This window comes from Pelodiscus sinensis, chromosome 12 (genome assembly GCF_049634645.1).
Source record: "Pelodiscus sinensis isolate JC-2024 chromosome 12, ASM4963464v1, whole genome shotgun sequence".
Classification (NCBI taxonomy): domain Eukaryota; kingdom Metazoa; phylum Chordata; order Testudines; family Trionychidae; genus Pelodiscus; species Pelodiscus sinensis.
Window position 1 is genome coordinate 47,010,924 of NC_134722.1, and position 16,902 is coordinate 47,027,825.

General features: G+C 46.1%; 1 protein-coding gene across 3 annotated transcripts in view; it reads left to right on the forward strand.

Annotated features, from left to right (window-relative positions):
- The first annotated feature begins 217 nt into the window (after positions 1 to 217).
- Positions 218 to 16,902, forward strand: part of PSKH1 (protein serine kinase H1) — a 44,195-nt gene continuing 27,510 nt past the window's right edge. For 2 of the 3 annotated variants that reach the window (XM_075940541.1, XM_075940543.1), the window contains exons 1-2: positions 218 to 354; positions 10,175 to 11,200. In XM_075940541.1, coding sequence (XP_075796656.1) covers positions 10,262 to 11,200 — 939 coding nt within the window. In that variant the 5' untranslated portion in view covers positions 218 to 354; positions 10,175 to 10,261. Of the gene's footprint in view, positions 355 to 483; positions 890 to 10,174; positions 11,201 to 16,902 lie in introns of those variants that run through there. The other variant, XM_075940542.1, reaches the window with a different exon arrangement.

Consider the following 16,902-nt stretch of genomic DNA (forward strand, 5'->3'; position numbering starts at 1 on the left):
CCAGCCATGCGCGGGGCGGAGCAGGCTGGAGGGTGTCGGGGGGGGGGGGGCAATCAGGCCAGAGTGGGGGTGTGAGGGCGGGGGGGGGCTCGGAGGGAGACCCGGGGTCAGAGCCGTGGGGAGGCGACGTTTCAGGGGTGGCCCGGAGGGGGGGGGGGGGGCGGAGGTCGGGCTGAGGACGCGCCGGTTTCCATGGCAGCCGGGCTGACCTTTCCCCTCTGCCCCCTGCCCCTCCCGGGGTCCGACCCTCCGCCAATCGCAGGGCGGGTCCTGGCGCGCGGTGGTGACGTCACAACGCGGCGCCGGGCCGCAGCCCCCCAGCCTGGGCCGGAACCGCCGCCGCCGCGGGCTGAGGTGAGTGCGGGGCCCGAGGGGCCGCCCCCCCCCCCCCCGCATCCACCTGCCGCGGGAGCGCGCGGGGCTCGTACCCGCCCCCCGCTTCCCCAGGGCGGGGGCCTCCCCCCTCGGAGCGGCCTCGCTGGGCCCGGCGGGGCTGCTGCCTGGCTGCGAGCGGGCCCGCGAGCCCCCCGCAGGCGCAGGGCAGAGCGCGGCCCTGGGCTGCCCCCCCCCCCAGGCCGCACGCGGGAGGCGCGGCGGAAAAGCTGCCGGTGGCCGCTCCATCGCCCGGGGGGGGGGGCCGCCGCGTCCCATGTTCTGCGCGGCTGGGAGCGCTGGCCCCGGCTCCCTCGGATTCGTGACTCGCGTGGGGCGGAGGCGAGGGACGAGCCCCCTCTCGCCGCCGTTCCGTGCCGGAGCAGTGCGCCGTGGGCTCGGCTTTACACCGTGCGGGGTGTCCGTGGGAGAGCTGCGAACCCAGACCGCTCCGAACAGTGCTCAGGGCTGCTGTGCCCAAGTGGAATGGGTTTGCTGGGTGCTCCTGCAAGTATCAGTGCGTCCTTCATTTGCCTTGGGCACCACCTCCTTCTGCCCTCTTCTCTGGAGGCTTTTAAGAAGTTCCTTCTCTTTCGGATGTGGGAAGAAACCCCCCCGCCCTTTTTTAGTTATAAGCCATTTTTTATAATCACTCATGTACAGTTAGCCCTGATAGAGAAAACAAGGATAGATATGCCCTAGTATGGGAGAATTTAAAATAAACACCAGCACTGTTGGCTAACACAGCTATCTCCTAGTTCAATGGTGCTTGGCCCAACACAGTTCAGTACATTTTATTCAGGACATGAAAGAAAATTAAAATCATACTGATGAATTATGAAAGTGATGCAAGGACTGGCGAGATGGTATATGACAAGGACCTGTTAGTCACAGCACTTCTCTAAATGCAATCAAATATGTATTAATCCAGCTAAATGCACATTCCTGCACTTAGGAACAAAGAATGGAGGCCATACTTCCAGGAAAGGGAACGATTTCTGAAGTATGTTAACTCTGCAATGGATTTGGAGTATTGCTGGAGTTACGTAGTTGATTGTGAACTCGCAGCTTGATGCTGCGGTAAAAAGACAACTAGTAGTCCTCTAGTATCTTGGAGACTAACTTCTATATGGTATGAGCTTTCGTGGGCAAAACCCACTTCCTCAGATGAGTGGAGGAAAAAAGGAAGTGGGTTTTGCCCACGAAAGCTCATGATACTGTATATATATATATTTGTTAGTCTGTAAGGTGCTACAGGACTACCCTTTTTTTTTTTTTTTTTTTTTTTTAAAGTTACAGACTAACATGGCTACCCCACTGAGACTTTTAAATGTTGTAAAAAGAGTAAATGTTCCCCTTTGGAAACAGTGAGGGTTACCTCTTTATATTGCATACTGTGTTCAGTTGTAGTGCCCACACTTGAAAGGCATACTGAAAAGCTGGAATGAGTTCAGAGAGCAGTCAAATTATCTCAGGTCTGGAAAATCTAGCTTACAATGAGAGCCTTAAACAGATTGAATCTTCAATAACTTAGGGTGCTCCCAGGCAGCTCGATCTATATAAATACTGACACAAGGAGAACCTGTGATGTTGCGGACCCTTTAATGTAACAGACACTGGCATAATAAAATCTGATGGCTATATGGTGATGTTAGAGGAAAAGCTCAGTAGAAATAAGACACAACTTCTTAACAGGGGAAATAACAATTCATTGGAACAGCTTCCCAAGGGAAATGTTAAATTCATCATTACTTGAATTCTTTAAATCACGATGGGATGTCTTTCTAAAAGATAATGCTATAGTTAACCACAAGTTATTCAGCTCAGTAGTGTTCACTTACATCGAAGGGATGAAAGATTTTGTCCATGGCAGGAGATACTGGGTGAAATTGCTCAGATGAGGAGTGCAGGGTAAATTGTCACAATTGTCCTCTCTGGCTTTAATTAGCGGAGTCTGTTTAGTTAGTATTACCACACCTATTGTGGTATCTGGCCAACCCACGTGTTCTTGGGTTTCCCTTACCAGCGCCGTGATCCATGGACTTTTCAGGCAGAAACATCATCTTTCTTATTTGCTTTTAGCTAATAGATGTCTGTTATATTTTCCAAGCCCTACGTGGGGTTCTACACAGAACTATTTAGTCAACATCTGTCCTGTTCAGTCTAGTCAAGTTTACTATCCTGAGACCAGCACTCCAGTGTATGGACATCTGTGACTGATTGTAAACATGCCAGACATGCAGAGCAACTTGTCGAGATCAGGCGCTGTCTCTGATGTCCCACTTCCAGCATATGCTGCACAACTGCAGACACTATGTAGCTTGAAAGCTGAATTTTTCCCACTGGGAAGTCACAGAAAGAGGGCAAGGGAATACAGAACATAGAAGCACTTCCGCAGTAAAAGAAAAACAGTAACAAGGAGTGAACAGCCCTCATTTTACCCTTGTGTTTTCAGATTGCATAGAATTTAGTGAGTTGTCCCAGGTGTGTAGATTTATGCCTAAGTCTTACATACTTTGGGTCTCATCTACCTTAGGTTTATGCATTTTTTAGGCAGGAGCGTGGCTTACTTCATAAAGCACCGTGTACATTTATGGTGTGTTAGAGGTAGTGACCAGTAAATGCCAGCCCTGGGCAGCAAAATGACCACTGAGATTGTATACCTAGCAGAATTATCCAGGAGTGAGAGATTTCTACAGAGGTGTTTCTCGTCTTACCTGCTCAACAGCACCAAGACTTGCAGCTGAACTTCTATGATGAAAAGGTGATCCTTTGCTGAGCTACTGTTTGTATGCATAAAAAAGACCTTGATATTTCAAACTTTTGTATCAGTGTATCCTGAAAAGTCTGCGTGAATTTAAATTGCTTCACTTTATTTGAAGATATCTATGTTTTCATTTATGTGACTGAAAACCTGTCATTGTATTCTCAGTGTGGTTATTCAGTTGTCTCAGGGTTTCTTATCTTCTAGAGCGCTCACAAATAACTTATTAATCAGTCAGGTTTGGCTTCTGAGAAGCTGAGGACTTTTAATTAATGGAAGTTGAGTCCTCCGTATGTAGGCCACAAGATCTTATGAGAGCTACTTATCTGAGGAAAGCAGAGCGTAACTTTTATAGCATAAAACGACTAGCAGCTCATACTAATTACAACTGTGGCTAAAACATGCAGCTACCACCAGAACTGTGTGAATCTACTGAATGTGTTTCCCCCTGCTCAAGGCACACTTCTTGCCTGAATTATCTAATGCAATAGTTTCTTGTTCCTCTGGTCTGTATGCAATATAATATTCCCCAGCATTGTACACTACGGCACACAAGCAGTGGAGCTTGATCCTTGATTAATCTTCCTGACTAGGGCAGGGATATAGTCCCTCCCTCTTCTGGGTTTTTCTCTGGATTGAACTGTGGCATTGAAACCTGCATCTAATGAGTTTTGATGCACCTGGCTGTCCCTCATATACTTTACAGGGATACTGGCCAGAAGACATTTTAAAAAATCCGCACCAAGCTGCTAATTTCTGAGGTGATATAACTTTCTTTCATGTTGCACATTGGATTTCTTTTCACCTGTTAGGCTGTTTGTTTACTTCTGGGCACTTCTCTCAGAATGGTCAGTGAAACTTAAGAGGTCAGTGTCACTTTTTCTTTAGCTAGTTTCCTTTTACAATCTTATGCTGTAGAGTATGGCCTGTGTCATTGACATTCCAGTATCACCAGGGAAAGGTTAGTTTAGAAGAGGTTTAGCTTAGAAGAGGTTTTTTTTTTTTTAACTGATATTTTAAAAAGTCTCTTAAACCGTAGCTTTTCTAAGCCTTTCGTTTCTAAACTACTAATGTCCTTTTAAAATGTTCCTCTTTCTACCCATAATTCCTTTCTGAGTGAGGCCTGACCGGGGCTCTCTTCATGCCAGTTGTGTTCCATAATTGGCTAGAGTTTTCAGTGGGTGATGGTAGGAGTTGTGATCATGCATAGAGGCAGACTGCTTTCCCATAGTCCCCTGTGCCTGCTCAGGCACCCGACACCAGACTTGAAGCCAGAATAGTAATTTAAAATGGTCAGGCTAATTGCCAAAATGGGTGTAGGCAGCATCTTCAACCCCTAGCCAGCCATCTTGTTGTAATTTGCAAATGCCATAAAGTCTTGCTGAAGTGCAGCAGATTTCGCTGGCAATGTGGGGAATGAAAACTGCATTCCCCTGGGAATGGGAGCAGTTTCTGTTCCAACATAATGACTTCCACATCACTTCAACAATAAGTAAACCTTTGCCATGCTCCTGTGAAAAGGAAAAGGGATACTTCATTCTTGAGAACTCAAAACCCATCTGATCGGAGTCAAGCTCTAGTGGAATTGGAAATCCCATGGCAGGTCTTAATACTTTCCTGGGGCAGGGAGAAGGTCTGTTCCCTTCCACCACCCCCTCCGCACATCCAATCCGTTTTAGCTGCTGACTTTACAGACCGTTCCAGTAGGTGTTTGGAATAGCATTTAAACTACTCTTCAAACCCAGTTTTCAGAGCACTGTGTCGACTCTTTACTGTTGGATGACTCTTGCAGACTGGCACAGTAGCAGAGATGAGGTTTGAACGAGAGCTGATTCATTGATCTCCCTTTCAAGCACAGTTTGTTTCTTAAAACTCTAGTGTATCCTGCTCTGCTCTTTATGATAAGTCTTCCTGGGATCTGGTGCTTTGAGGAGCAAAGGTTACATCTCACTTTATTTTAATTTAGTTGGTGAAATTAGCACGTCAGAAAACACTGGCTGATAGTGGCTGGGCTCAGACTCTGCAAGATTCTCTCTGCCATTGCATCTCAGTCCTGACTTGCCATTCCATCGTGGGGTTACTCGTGTACCACAATCGTGGGCTACAGTGGTTGCTACTTTTCTAGTCCTACCCTCTTCTTTGCCCCACAGCTCTGTCAGTGCGCATCAGAGGTGGCTTATATCACACCATACAGTTCCAGTTCTGGGCTTACCATATGCAACCTGGCTAATCCTCTTTAAGCCTGAACTGCAGTTTTTGCCGTCCTGGATGTTTGTAGATCACAAATTGTCAAACTATGCAGTAATTCTGTGCTTTGCAAATTGGGATTAGGATGAGCAATTGCCTAACTCCTTGTGACTACAGTTGGAGTCTCTGGAAATGTGAATTCTGGTTAATTTCTTGAGCCCTTTTTATGTTCTTTCACTGAGATGGGATGGCTGATTGCCGGGCGAATGTTGGCATAGGACAGTTTGCTTTTCTTGTCAGAAATGATTCCAGCAGCTGCCTGAAATGCAATCATCAATGGCTTTGTAAATGTGGGTTTCAGTGAGTCACTGCAGAAACTACAAGAAGTACATGGGCCTACTGTCTCCCATGCTGTTTGTGACAGGGCAGCAGAAATATCTGCCTACTTCTGAAAATGTCAATACACTATTTCAAACCATTAATCCTAAACCAGACTTGGAGGTAGGATAGGAGGGAGGTGCAGTTCTGATAAAGTGAATACTTAGTTTTAATTTGCAGCAGACTTGAAAGCACATGCATAGCGATTGCTTTGAATGGAACTCTGTCAGGAGAATTTATTTAACAGTAAATCTATTCCCCCATTGGGAGCAGGATCAATGTGTAGACATAAAGTTATACACAATTATGGATTTAATTTGAAATCGGTTCTTCCCTTGCCTCTCTGACAAGACTTATGCTAGGGATTCTCTGTTTCCTTTGTAAGAGCACTTAAACCAGAGAATTTTCCTACCATCTCTGCTCTACCAGGGCAAATACAGAAATAGTTGGAGAGCCTACTCTTTGGATTTGTTTTAACACGTACATTATATATTTGCATCTGCGTAGCTAATTTGTTACTGATCTTTTATATTAATTTTTTTCCCAAAGGCTCTTCAGGTCACCTTTAAAGGTAACTTACAAAAGGGAAAAAGGAAATTTACAAGATTCTGATCACATTAGTACCTGGAAGAATCTTCGGAGGAGGGGGAGTACTGTTCTATTTTAGTGGAATTACGACGTCACACTGTTCAAAGAAGTGAAATGTGATAGAACAGGGAATAGATTTTAAAACTTGATACACAAATATCTGTTTGACAATTAGGGGTATGCATAATATTGCGAGTACAGAGAGGTCTTCCGGGGGTACGTCAACTCATCATGATATTTACGTAGTTTCACAGCAGGTACATAACAAGAACTAGTGAAATGAGTACTAGGGAAGTTAAAATGTGTTTAACTGTGTAACTGCTGGAAATTTCAGCGGTTACGTGCGTGGTGGCAGCTGGCTCCCCAGGAGCTGGCATGCCCAGGTAGCCGGCTTTTAAACTCGCATCCCGTGTGTACCAACTCCCACCTGCTGCCTTGTGCTGCTGCCTCTATCATAGGCAGCAGGCAGCTTCCTGGGAGCCGATGCACGCCGGAAGCCTGCATGTAACCGTGAAGGTTAACCGATGAGCCTAGGCTCATCAACTAACCGTGTATGTGGTTACATTTTCACATCCCTCGTAAGTACAAACTAAAATTTCATAGAGATGATGCGTTTATATTGCTCTCTATGCTGAAATGTAAGCACAATATTGATATTCCAACTGATTTATTTTATAGTATAGGGTTAAAATGAGAAAGTAAGAGAATTTTCAGTAATAGGGCTGTGACGCTTTTGTGTCTATATGTCTGATTTTACAAGCAAATAGTTTGAGTGTGGTGAAACTGGTACTCAAGATACAACTCACACTCCTGAAAGGGATACAGTAGCCTGGGAAGGCTGGGAGCCACTTTATTAGAAGGCAGGTTGAGGAAGCACCCTGTCCATTTCTCTGGGCCCATCAAGGAATTCTCCCCTCCACACAGAAGGGAAGGTTTGACATACCAGAAAAAAGCAAAACAGAAGCAGAGCTTTCCATTTGAGGTGATGGTAGAGATCTCTCAGGCCTATTCTGAATATCACAAAACAGGGCATACACTCATTGTGCTCTTGTTTTCTCATCTACTCAGCCACATTCACAGATTCATCATTCACAGGACAATAAGACTGCACAATTGGGTCTGCCCTGCGCAGGCAATGTTAATGGAATTGTGTTAAAGGTCTGGTTATGTTCATTGAAACGTCATCTTTCACATTTGCAGGAAACCTGTTCAGAATTCCTTTCCACTCAGTGAGCTAGTCAGAAATCAGCTGGAAGGAGACACCCTTTTCTCTTTCCTTATGTGTGCCTAGTGCATTGAGAAGTGGCTTAGGTCTTTTAAAAATAGCATTTTGTGAGAAGCCCACTCCTGCAGCTATGGTGTAGAGGACACACCTTGTGAACTAGGGATGTAAAATCACATTTCATCAGTTAACCAGTTAAACATTATATTTAGCTGGTTAACTGTTTAAACAGGGGCGGGCAGGAGGCTGCCCCAGCCCGGCTGGGCCTCTGGTTACCTGTACCTGGTAAGCGTCACCCAGTAAGGTTGATGGTTAACCAGTAAGCATTCACATCCCTATTGTGAACAGCAACTCATTGTGCCAGTTGGGTGCAGCTGGAATCCTACACACAACCACCCACCAGCATTTGTAGATTAGAGACGAGTGATGGGAGTGACCGAGCGCTCCACGGAAAACCTGTGTCATTGGCTTTGTCTTCTAAAACAGCTTCCCCAGTGCTCAAAAATTGGAGTGCAGCGTAATGAGGAATAGGTCAGTGATCCGTTAGGAGGAGGAGCGCATGGGTTTTCCAGAGGGGTCATACTAGGCATGGTACTATTCAGTCTGCTCGTTAAAACCTTGGAGGTTGAAGCAGTCCATGCACTTATCAGATTAAAGGATGGTACAAAGTGAAAGGGTTCACAAATGCCTGGGATGATAGGGACAGACTGCACTGCCTTGGGTAAATGAGTGAAGTGGGCTGAAAGGAATCCCATGAGATCCTACCAAGGGAAGTAGGCGGGGTGGGGTGGTGGTGGTACAGAAGGGATAATCAAAAGTGCTATTGTAGAATAGGGGCAGGGCAGGATTAACTCTTCTTGCGGCCTGGGGTTATAGGATTTTGTGGGGCCTGCTAGGCTGTGGGGTGAGGCCAAAAATAAGGGGTTTAGCGTATGAGAGAGTGCTGTGGGTTGAGGCAGGAAGTAGATGCAAGAGGGGATGAGGAATCCAATTGAGGGTGCAGACTTTAAGGTAGGGTTGGGGATGAGGCATTTGGGGTACAAGAGGGGACTCCCAGTTGGGGTCAATGGGTTTGGAATGCAGGAGCAGGCTCAGGGCAGGAGTTTGGGGTTGGGGTGCAGGGTCTGGACAGGAGTTAGGGTGTGGGAAGGGGTGTTCAAGTGGGGCAGCTCCCGTTTGGTGGCAGGGGAAATTGGTGGCTCCACATGGCTCTGCTCTCCTCCAGGCACAGTCCCCGTCAGCTCCCATTGGCTGCAGTTCCCAGCCAATGGGAGCTTTGAGGGTGGAGCCTTTAGGCAAGTGCAGTGCAGGAAAAGAGCTTCCCAGCACTTGTGGTGATGCAGCTCCAACCTGGGAAGAAACAGCAGCATGTGGAGCTGCACCTCCCCACTCCCCTCCAAGAAGTATTGGCCCAGAACTAGAAATGTAGATAGTCTTTTAAAAATGTAACTGCTAAAAATCCTAGCAACTATACACACTGCGGGCTCTGCAATATAAAGCTTAAAGAAAGCATTTTGGAGAGAATTCAGAGGACAGAAGCTAAAGTGATCAAAGATTTGGAAAATAAGAGCTGTGGGAATGTTCAAGGGGTCTTGGTACTGAGAAGAGATAAGCGAGAGGAGACAGAGACGTACTGGTAGAGTGATGTTATATATGGAGGGCAGGTATCTGCTATCACTAGCTTGTGAGAACAGAATGAGAAGTAACAGACCGAAGATACGTTTTCCCAGTTAAATGCAAGGAAAACGTTTAGGAAGAGCAAGTTTCCAAGGGAGGTACGTAATCAGAGACTGGAGGTTACAAATGCCCTGAAAGTAGGGTGAGGGGTTTACAAAAGCCTAATGTTAGCAAGAGAGGGAGGATACCTTCCGTTGTTGTTTGCAGTGTTGCAGCCAAGCTGGTCCCAGGCTGTTAGAGAGGCCCAGTGCATGAGGTGATTCCCTTTATTCTGCAGGTCTGAAGAAGAGCTGTATATAGCTGGAAAGCAGTTTGAGATCCTACCTTAACCCACCTTGCCTCTCTTAAGAGGGTACCCTCCTGTCATGGACACAGCTCAGGCCTACCATGATGCAGGGGAATGGACTAGACCAGTGTTTCTCAACCTTTTTTTTTTTTTTTTTTTTTATAAAGTACCCCTTTAAAAAAATAAGTTCCCCCACTACCTACAGTTTTCAGACACACATGATTTTTTTCTACCATTGCAACACATTTGTTTAAACAACTTAGTCGTAGCCGAGTGGGCGATGAAATTTTTGGGTGTAAAAGTACAAAAATAATAAAGTGCTGTAAAACTGAAAACAAAAATTCGGTTTTCTCCAAATGTCAGTTGTGTTGACGTATCCCCCAGACTTCTCTTGAGTACCCCAAGGGTATTCGTACCACTGGTTGAGGAACATTGGACTACCTGACCCATGTAGGAATCTGCTAACCCCAGTTGGGGTCTCTTCTAGGGCCTACTTTGGTCTGCTAATATGTTTAAAGTATAACAGTAATGTGCACACAGTGATATTACCATGTTAACTAAAGCGTGGCTAACCCATCTCTTTTGCTAGAATGGTCTGCACCCCTCATCTGCTGTGGCATCTTGAGCCAGGAGTCCTGTGGAGGATGACTGATGTTCTACATCTTCCTACTTCATCCCTCTCTTCTCTGTTTTTTGAAAGGTTCAAATGTGGGAGTTGTCCCAGATGTGGCTGCTGCTGCTGTCGCCGTGGGAGAATGCCTTGGTGGGTGATTAGCACCATTCAGTGATGGGCTGTGGGACAAGCAAAGTGCTTCCCGAGCCCCCCACGGACGTTCAGTTGGATCTGGTTAAAAAGGTTGAGCCGTACATCGGTCATCAAAATGACGTGTACAAGCACTTCATCAAGGAGGATGCTGTCAAAGCCGGCTCCCCCTCGCCTCCGCGTCACACCTATCCCTACTCCAGTGGCCACCCACCGAACTACGCAGAGCAGCCTGAGCCCCGCAAGAACAAGGTGGCAAAGTACCGGGCCAAGTTCGACCCCAGGGTGACAGCCAAGTATGATATCAAAGCCCTGATTGGCCGTGGCAGCTTTAGTCGTGTGGTACGGGTAGAGCATAAGGCTACCAAGCAGCCCTTTGCAATCAAGATGATAGAGACCAAGTACCGGGAAGGGAGGGAGGTGTGCGAATCCGAGCTGTGTGTTCTGCGCCGTGTGCGGCACACCAACATCATCCAGCTCATTGAGGTCTTTGAGACGCAGGAGCGAGTCTACATGGTGATGGAGCTGGCCACCGGAGGGGAACTGTTTGATCGAATCATTGCCAAAGGCTCCTTTACTGAGCGAGATGCTACCCGAGTGCTGCAGATGGTGTTGGATGGGGTGAAGTACTTACATACCCTGGGCATCACGCACCGGGACTTAAAACCAGAGAACTTGCTGTATTACCACCCGGGGACGGACTCTAAGATCATGATCACGGACTTTGGGCTGGCAAGCGCTCGGAAGAAAGGAGACGACTGCTTAATGAAAACCACCTGTGGGACACCGGAGTATATTGCCCCAGAAATCTTGGTCAGGAAACCCTACACCAATTCTGTGGACATGTGGGCACTGGGGGTGATCTCGTACATCCTCCTGAGTGGAACGATGCCCTTTGAGGATGACAACCGAACCCGCTTGTACCGGCAGATCCTGAAAGGAAAGTACAGCTACTCAGGGGAGGTGAGTGTGGTAACAGTCACGCAAAGGGGGTCATGCAAAGGGGTCTCCAGACACAGAGTTTTATTCTAACACGGGGACCATGAGTGTTGTGATGGGAACCCTGTGATCATAGGCAGTGCTACCTGGCTGTCTTGAAAGGGGTTTCTTGGCGCTTTTGCTGCATTCAGTAAGTGGTCCATAAGGTGACTTCTGTAACAGGCTCAGGTCAGATTTCGGTGCCACAACTGTGTGAGTTGTTCTGGATTTGCCTTGGTTGATTCAAGGCTGGGAATCTTACATAAGTTAGCTCAGTTCTAGTTGCTTTTAGGAATTGGTGGAGTTCTGCAAAACTGGCCCATTAAAAATTCCTCCTGTCCTGCAGGTAGTGTTCTCTCCCAGTTAGCTTTTATCCCACTGAGAACAATGAGTTCTTTTTCAAAACAAAGCAGCCTCCCCCATAACCACCCTGACTGGTACGATGTTTTTCCTAATGTCCAACCTAAATCTCTTCTTCTGCAATTTAAGCCCATTGCTTCTTGACCTTTCCTCAGTAGGGATGTGAATGACTAGTCGACGATCCGACAAGCAAATGCTTATTGCATAGTCGACAGGCTAGTCGACTAGTTGCTTCCCCCTGCTCCCTCCTTGCTGCCTCTGTCAGAAAGCGGCAGCAAGGGTGGGGGGAAGAAGAGGGGGTTCTTCAAAGCGACAGTACCACATGGAGCTCATTCGTGTTGAAACAATGTTCCTGGATTATCCTGAACACTCTGTATCATGGAAAGCTTCTGTATGTAGCTCCACCGTGATTTTTTGTTTTTGCTTGTTGGGAGCCGGGCCAGGGAGGGGTGGAGGTTTTTTTAATTAATTGATTGATGCTTCTCACTTGTGTGTAGCCCCTGGCGGAATGTTCTGTGGGTCATTGGCCCCAGACTGAAATACGTTCCCCACACCTGCTCTAGCTCCTGTTGGATACACGTACAGAAGCTTTCCCAAGATACAGCATGTTCACAGTCATCTCGGCATAATGGCGTCATGTCAGCCAGAACCCACAGACGCCCCTTGTCCCAGCGTTATAGGGGGATGAGGGCACCCAGCTATGGAGGCATCCCTGTTTGGAAGTACTCAGGAAGAAAGCAATAATTCATCAGAGACTGCGGTAATAGCGTAACTTTGTGAAGAGGAGCTGAGTGGGAAAGGAAACAGGAGCTAACGCATGACTAAGACTTTCTGAAGCAGGCAGTTGTGGCATGACAGGAAAATAACAATGTCTGAAAAACATCATCATCTCAATTGTTCTGGCATTTTTAGAAATGCGAGGGGGGGTGTTGGCATTTCTGTGATGGATGGAGTGAGTCTCCTAATGGGTAACTCAAATTCAAAAATCTTTTGGGCACTTTCAGAATACTTATGTGGGCACATAAGTCACTCTCCCTAAGGAGGCTTCAGAAGGTATAAGCATGTGTAAGACAGGCCCACGCCAAAAATAACCTTTTATCCTGTCAAGCTATGATCTTCCTAAACTGGCCTGCACCAGCCCTACCACCTGATGCTGCGGTCTGGTCAGATCTTGCCAAGATGGGTGCGAATTTGCACGGGCACCTCCAAGGATGCACTGATGGGACAGTCACTGGTAAGTGGTACTTTTCCTTCTGAGCCACACTACGGAACCATCTTCCAGAATGGAGGATGGCACTGTGCTTTGAGGGGTACCACGTTTCAGATGAGACCGAAAACCAAGAGTCTGGCTTTTGGTGGTCATCTGAGATCCTCTGACACTTTGTCTAAAGTAGAGAGATTCACTCTGTGTCCTGGCATATTTGAAGCACGTTATTATAGCCATCCTGCCGAGAGCGACACGTCTAGGGGAGTAGTCCGTGACTACTTTGTGATTGGGGGTGGGGGGTTGTTCATGAATGCTTTGCCCCCTTGCTGCGTGAGGGTATGTGGTACGCATCAATCAGTAGCCTGTCTGTTGCCCAGCTGGCTTCCTTGTGGAGCCAATGAAAGTGAAAGGTACAAAACTAAACACGTCTTTGTCCCTGAAGTCCAGATAGATCAACTCTAATGCTGCTGTATATTGGTACTGATGTATCAGTGTGCTGCCCAGTGCAAGAGAATGATAGCTGGGTGGAGGGAGAGTGGGCCAAATGTTCAGTGGAGACTGGCAGGTTTCTGAAAGCTCCCTGGATTCGTTCCAAGCCTCAGGCATCCTCGGCGGAGGTGAATGCTCCCGTTTTCCTGGTGTCCTTAGAGAATTGCTTTTCTTTTCCTTTCCTCCTGGAGTAAGGAGGACAAATCTCAGAAATGGGCCTGCTGGTGCCAGTCTCCCAGGGAAGGGACTGGAGCCCCGTTGCTTGTTACATTTAAAGCAAGACAGGACAAAAGGGCTGAGGATCTACTGTAGGGAGCAATCTGCCATAGGCAGAGAATGCAGGGGTGGACTAAACAGGAGCAACCTCATTTTTTTTCTCAAGTCTAACTGCGAGACTGTGAAATGAGGGTGCATTTACCTCAGGGGCAACTCTGGAGAGAGATCTGTACGGTTGTTTGCCAGAGGTTTACAGCTGGAACTGTAACGGAAGGAGAGTTGTCAGTGGTAAGGGATGTTTGGGGGAGAGGAAGGAACTCTATCCTAATCTCAGTCCAGTCAGGGAGGATGAAAATTCATTATTTAAAAAAATATGAATTTTTCTGATTTTTGAATTGGATTTTTAAAAAACATATAAATGAAGTTTTAGGTTTACTTTAAACATGAAATTATGACAGCCTAAGCTAAGGCATCTTTTTATAGTCCATCAGAATAAATGGATTTAAGAAAATATCAAGCAGTACATACATGCTGCCAAGTCTTAAAGTTGCATCTCTGAACTGGTGGAAATTGCTGGCTGAGCATCTGGAATCAGAATTTGTTGATAGCGGGAGTTTCTTCTGCAGGTGCTGAGAGAATATTTTCTTAATTTCAGTTTATTCTGATAGTTCAGTTGAATGGCTAGTTGAATGACTAGTTCAATCAAAGATAAGACACTAATTGTAATTGAAAAAGCAGAACAACTGTTTACTGGTTGATGAATAAACAACACGTGAGAGGAAGAGATCTACTAGTTTGAAAAACTTCAAGGAGACGAAAAATCAGTTCAATAACTATAGATAATGCTTCCTTTATTTAATAAATCAACACATTTTAAACTCAATCGTATTTTGGTAAACTCTTTGGTACTCTCTCTTTTCTTATGTATCAGCACACTTATTTATTTTTAAAATGCTGCTTTTTGTGCATTTTAACTGCATTAAATTTCTATCCAAATAGAGATTGACAAAATCAAAAGTTAAAGTCCTCATCTGTCAAGAAATGCCTCATTTACTATTTTATAGCAATAGTATAGGTGTCCCTGCTATACGTCACCCCAGTATACATCCATTTCGCACTAAAGTCACTGATGTTTGTAAAGGACCTGATGCATTATAAGTCCTCCCATTCCCTGCTCTTAAGTCATGCAAAAAACCTCCACAGCTTGTGCAAATGAAAGTCAGCTGCTGGGAAAAAAATTCTCTGCTTTAAGTTGTTTCACTAGAAGTCCAAGTTTTTTGGTACGTATCTTGGACTTTAGGTTGGCCATTAGGAAAAACTTCCTACTTGTCAGGGTGGTTAAACACTGGAATAAATTGTCTAGGGAGGTTAGGAATCTCCATCTCTAGAAATATTTAAGAGCAGGTTAGATAGACATCTATCAGGGATGTGGTCTAGACAGTGCTTGGTCCTGCCATGAGGGCAGGAAACTGGATTCGATGTCCCCTCAAGATCGCTTCCAGTTCTAGTGTTCTATGAGTCTAGGCCTTATAGAGAGGACAGCCTGTTCAAAATGTAAAAATGAAATATCTGAATAAATGTAAGATAACCTATATAATTTCTTAAATGTGTATAGTTACAGCATATCTTTCAAGTGAGCAAAAAGTTGCACCAAATTTAATATCTAAGCTATATTTTGTTGCAAATGATGTTTTAATAGTCACCAGCCAATGAGAATCAACTTTGCTTTAAACAAAAAAATAAAGTACAAATGCAAAACAGGATTAAATTCAGTAATTTAAATCAAGGTTTCTTGCTTACTGATTTAAATCTGCTGGTTTAGATCAGTTGGATTTAAAATCAATCCACCCTGATGGCAGTTGAATTTTGATCACTGTGGCTAACGCCTGGGCTTGGTGAGAATGAAGAAAGGTTGAGGCCCATTTTCTGAGATGTAGTTGTGCTGAGATCCCAGCCAGAGAACACAGAGCTGTGTGAAGAGAGGAATAAAAGCCTGCATGCATGCTGGCCTATGAAGTATTTCCATTTTCTTGACAAGAAATGATCTGACACCCAGCTAATGTGGCTGTTGTCTGAGAGAGAGCTACTTACCGGTGGAGCTCTGTTTCTGAAGCCAGGGGTCTGTTTGAAGAGGCTATTAGCAGATCAATAGTAGAGGTATCCCATAATAGCTCATTCAGGTACTACTGACATCACTGCTCTGATTATCGCTCCAGTCTCCTTTGATAGCTCCTAAACGGTTGGGAGTGATGGGAAGAGGAAGGCGTGGAGTTGAGAGAGGCCTTGGGAAAAGTAACTTGGCAAGTGTCTCTAAGTAAGAGCTGCTGAGCCCATTAAAGTGCTATTGGTGCTGGTTGCCTATTAAACACTCAGCTTGCCTCCTTTTGCATCGCTGGGTTGGTCTCGCTGACTCACTGGAAGACCTGTGAAGTATTCCAGGGGCCACGAGGATCTCTGTGTGGAGTAAAGAACAGGCAGTTTGTTACAGGGCTAGAATTCCATCCAGGGTTTCTGTGATAATGATCTAAACCAGGAGAGCGAGATGAAATCGAGTCTATGCCATTCCAGTTGTGGCCTTTTATTATTAGGGGTGTAAGAAAGTACCTGTTTTAATGGTTAACCAATAAGCATGAGCTTGTCAGTGTCCGTAATGATTACATGCTGATTCCCAGCCGTGCTCCTGGGGAGCTGGCTGCCACCCTGCCCTGCTGGCTCTGTATCAGTGCGGGGTGGCAGCCAGCCCCCTGGGAGTGGGGCCAGAAGCTGGGAGCTGGTGCACTAACTAGTAAGCTGGCTCCCAGCAAGCACTGGCTCTGGCTGCTGGCTCTGCTCCCAGGGAGCCGGCTGCACTGCGGTCTCTGCAGTATAAGCTTTATATTGCAGAGCCCACAGCACGGAACTGCTTAACCACTAAGATTTTTAATAGTTAAATTATTAATTGTTTTTTAACATCCCATTTATGATGTACAGACCTTCCCAGTAGTGTTCAACCACCTAGGACGCAGAGCCTAGGACACAGAGGCTACGTCTACATTGGCATGATCTTGCGCAACTACTCTTTTAACACAAGAGTTCTTGCGTTAAAGTATTTGCACAAGAGAGCGTCTACACTGGCATGTGCCTTTGCGCAAGAGCATCCGTGCCAGTGTAGACATTTTCTTGCACAAGAAATTCATGTTGCCTGTCTACACTGGCCTCTTGCGCAAGAATAGTTGCACCAGAGGGCTTATTCCAGAGCGGGAGCATCATAGTTCTTGTGCAAGAAGCACTGATTTCACACATTAAAATGTCAGTGTTCTTGCCCAAGAACCACCTGCCAATGTAGACAGGCAGCATGTTTTTGCGCAAAAGCGGCCGCTTTGGCGCAAGATTGCGCCAGTGTAGACACAGCCAGAGTGAGAAGGAACAGGTCATC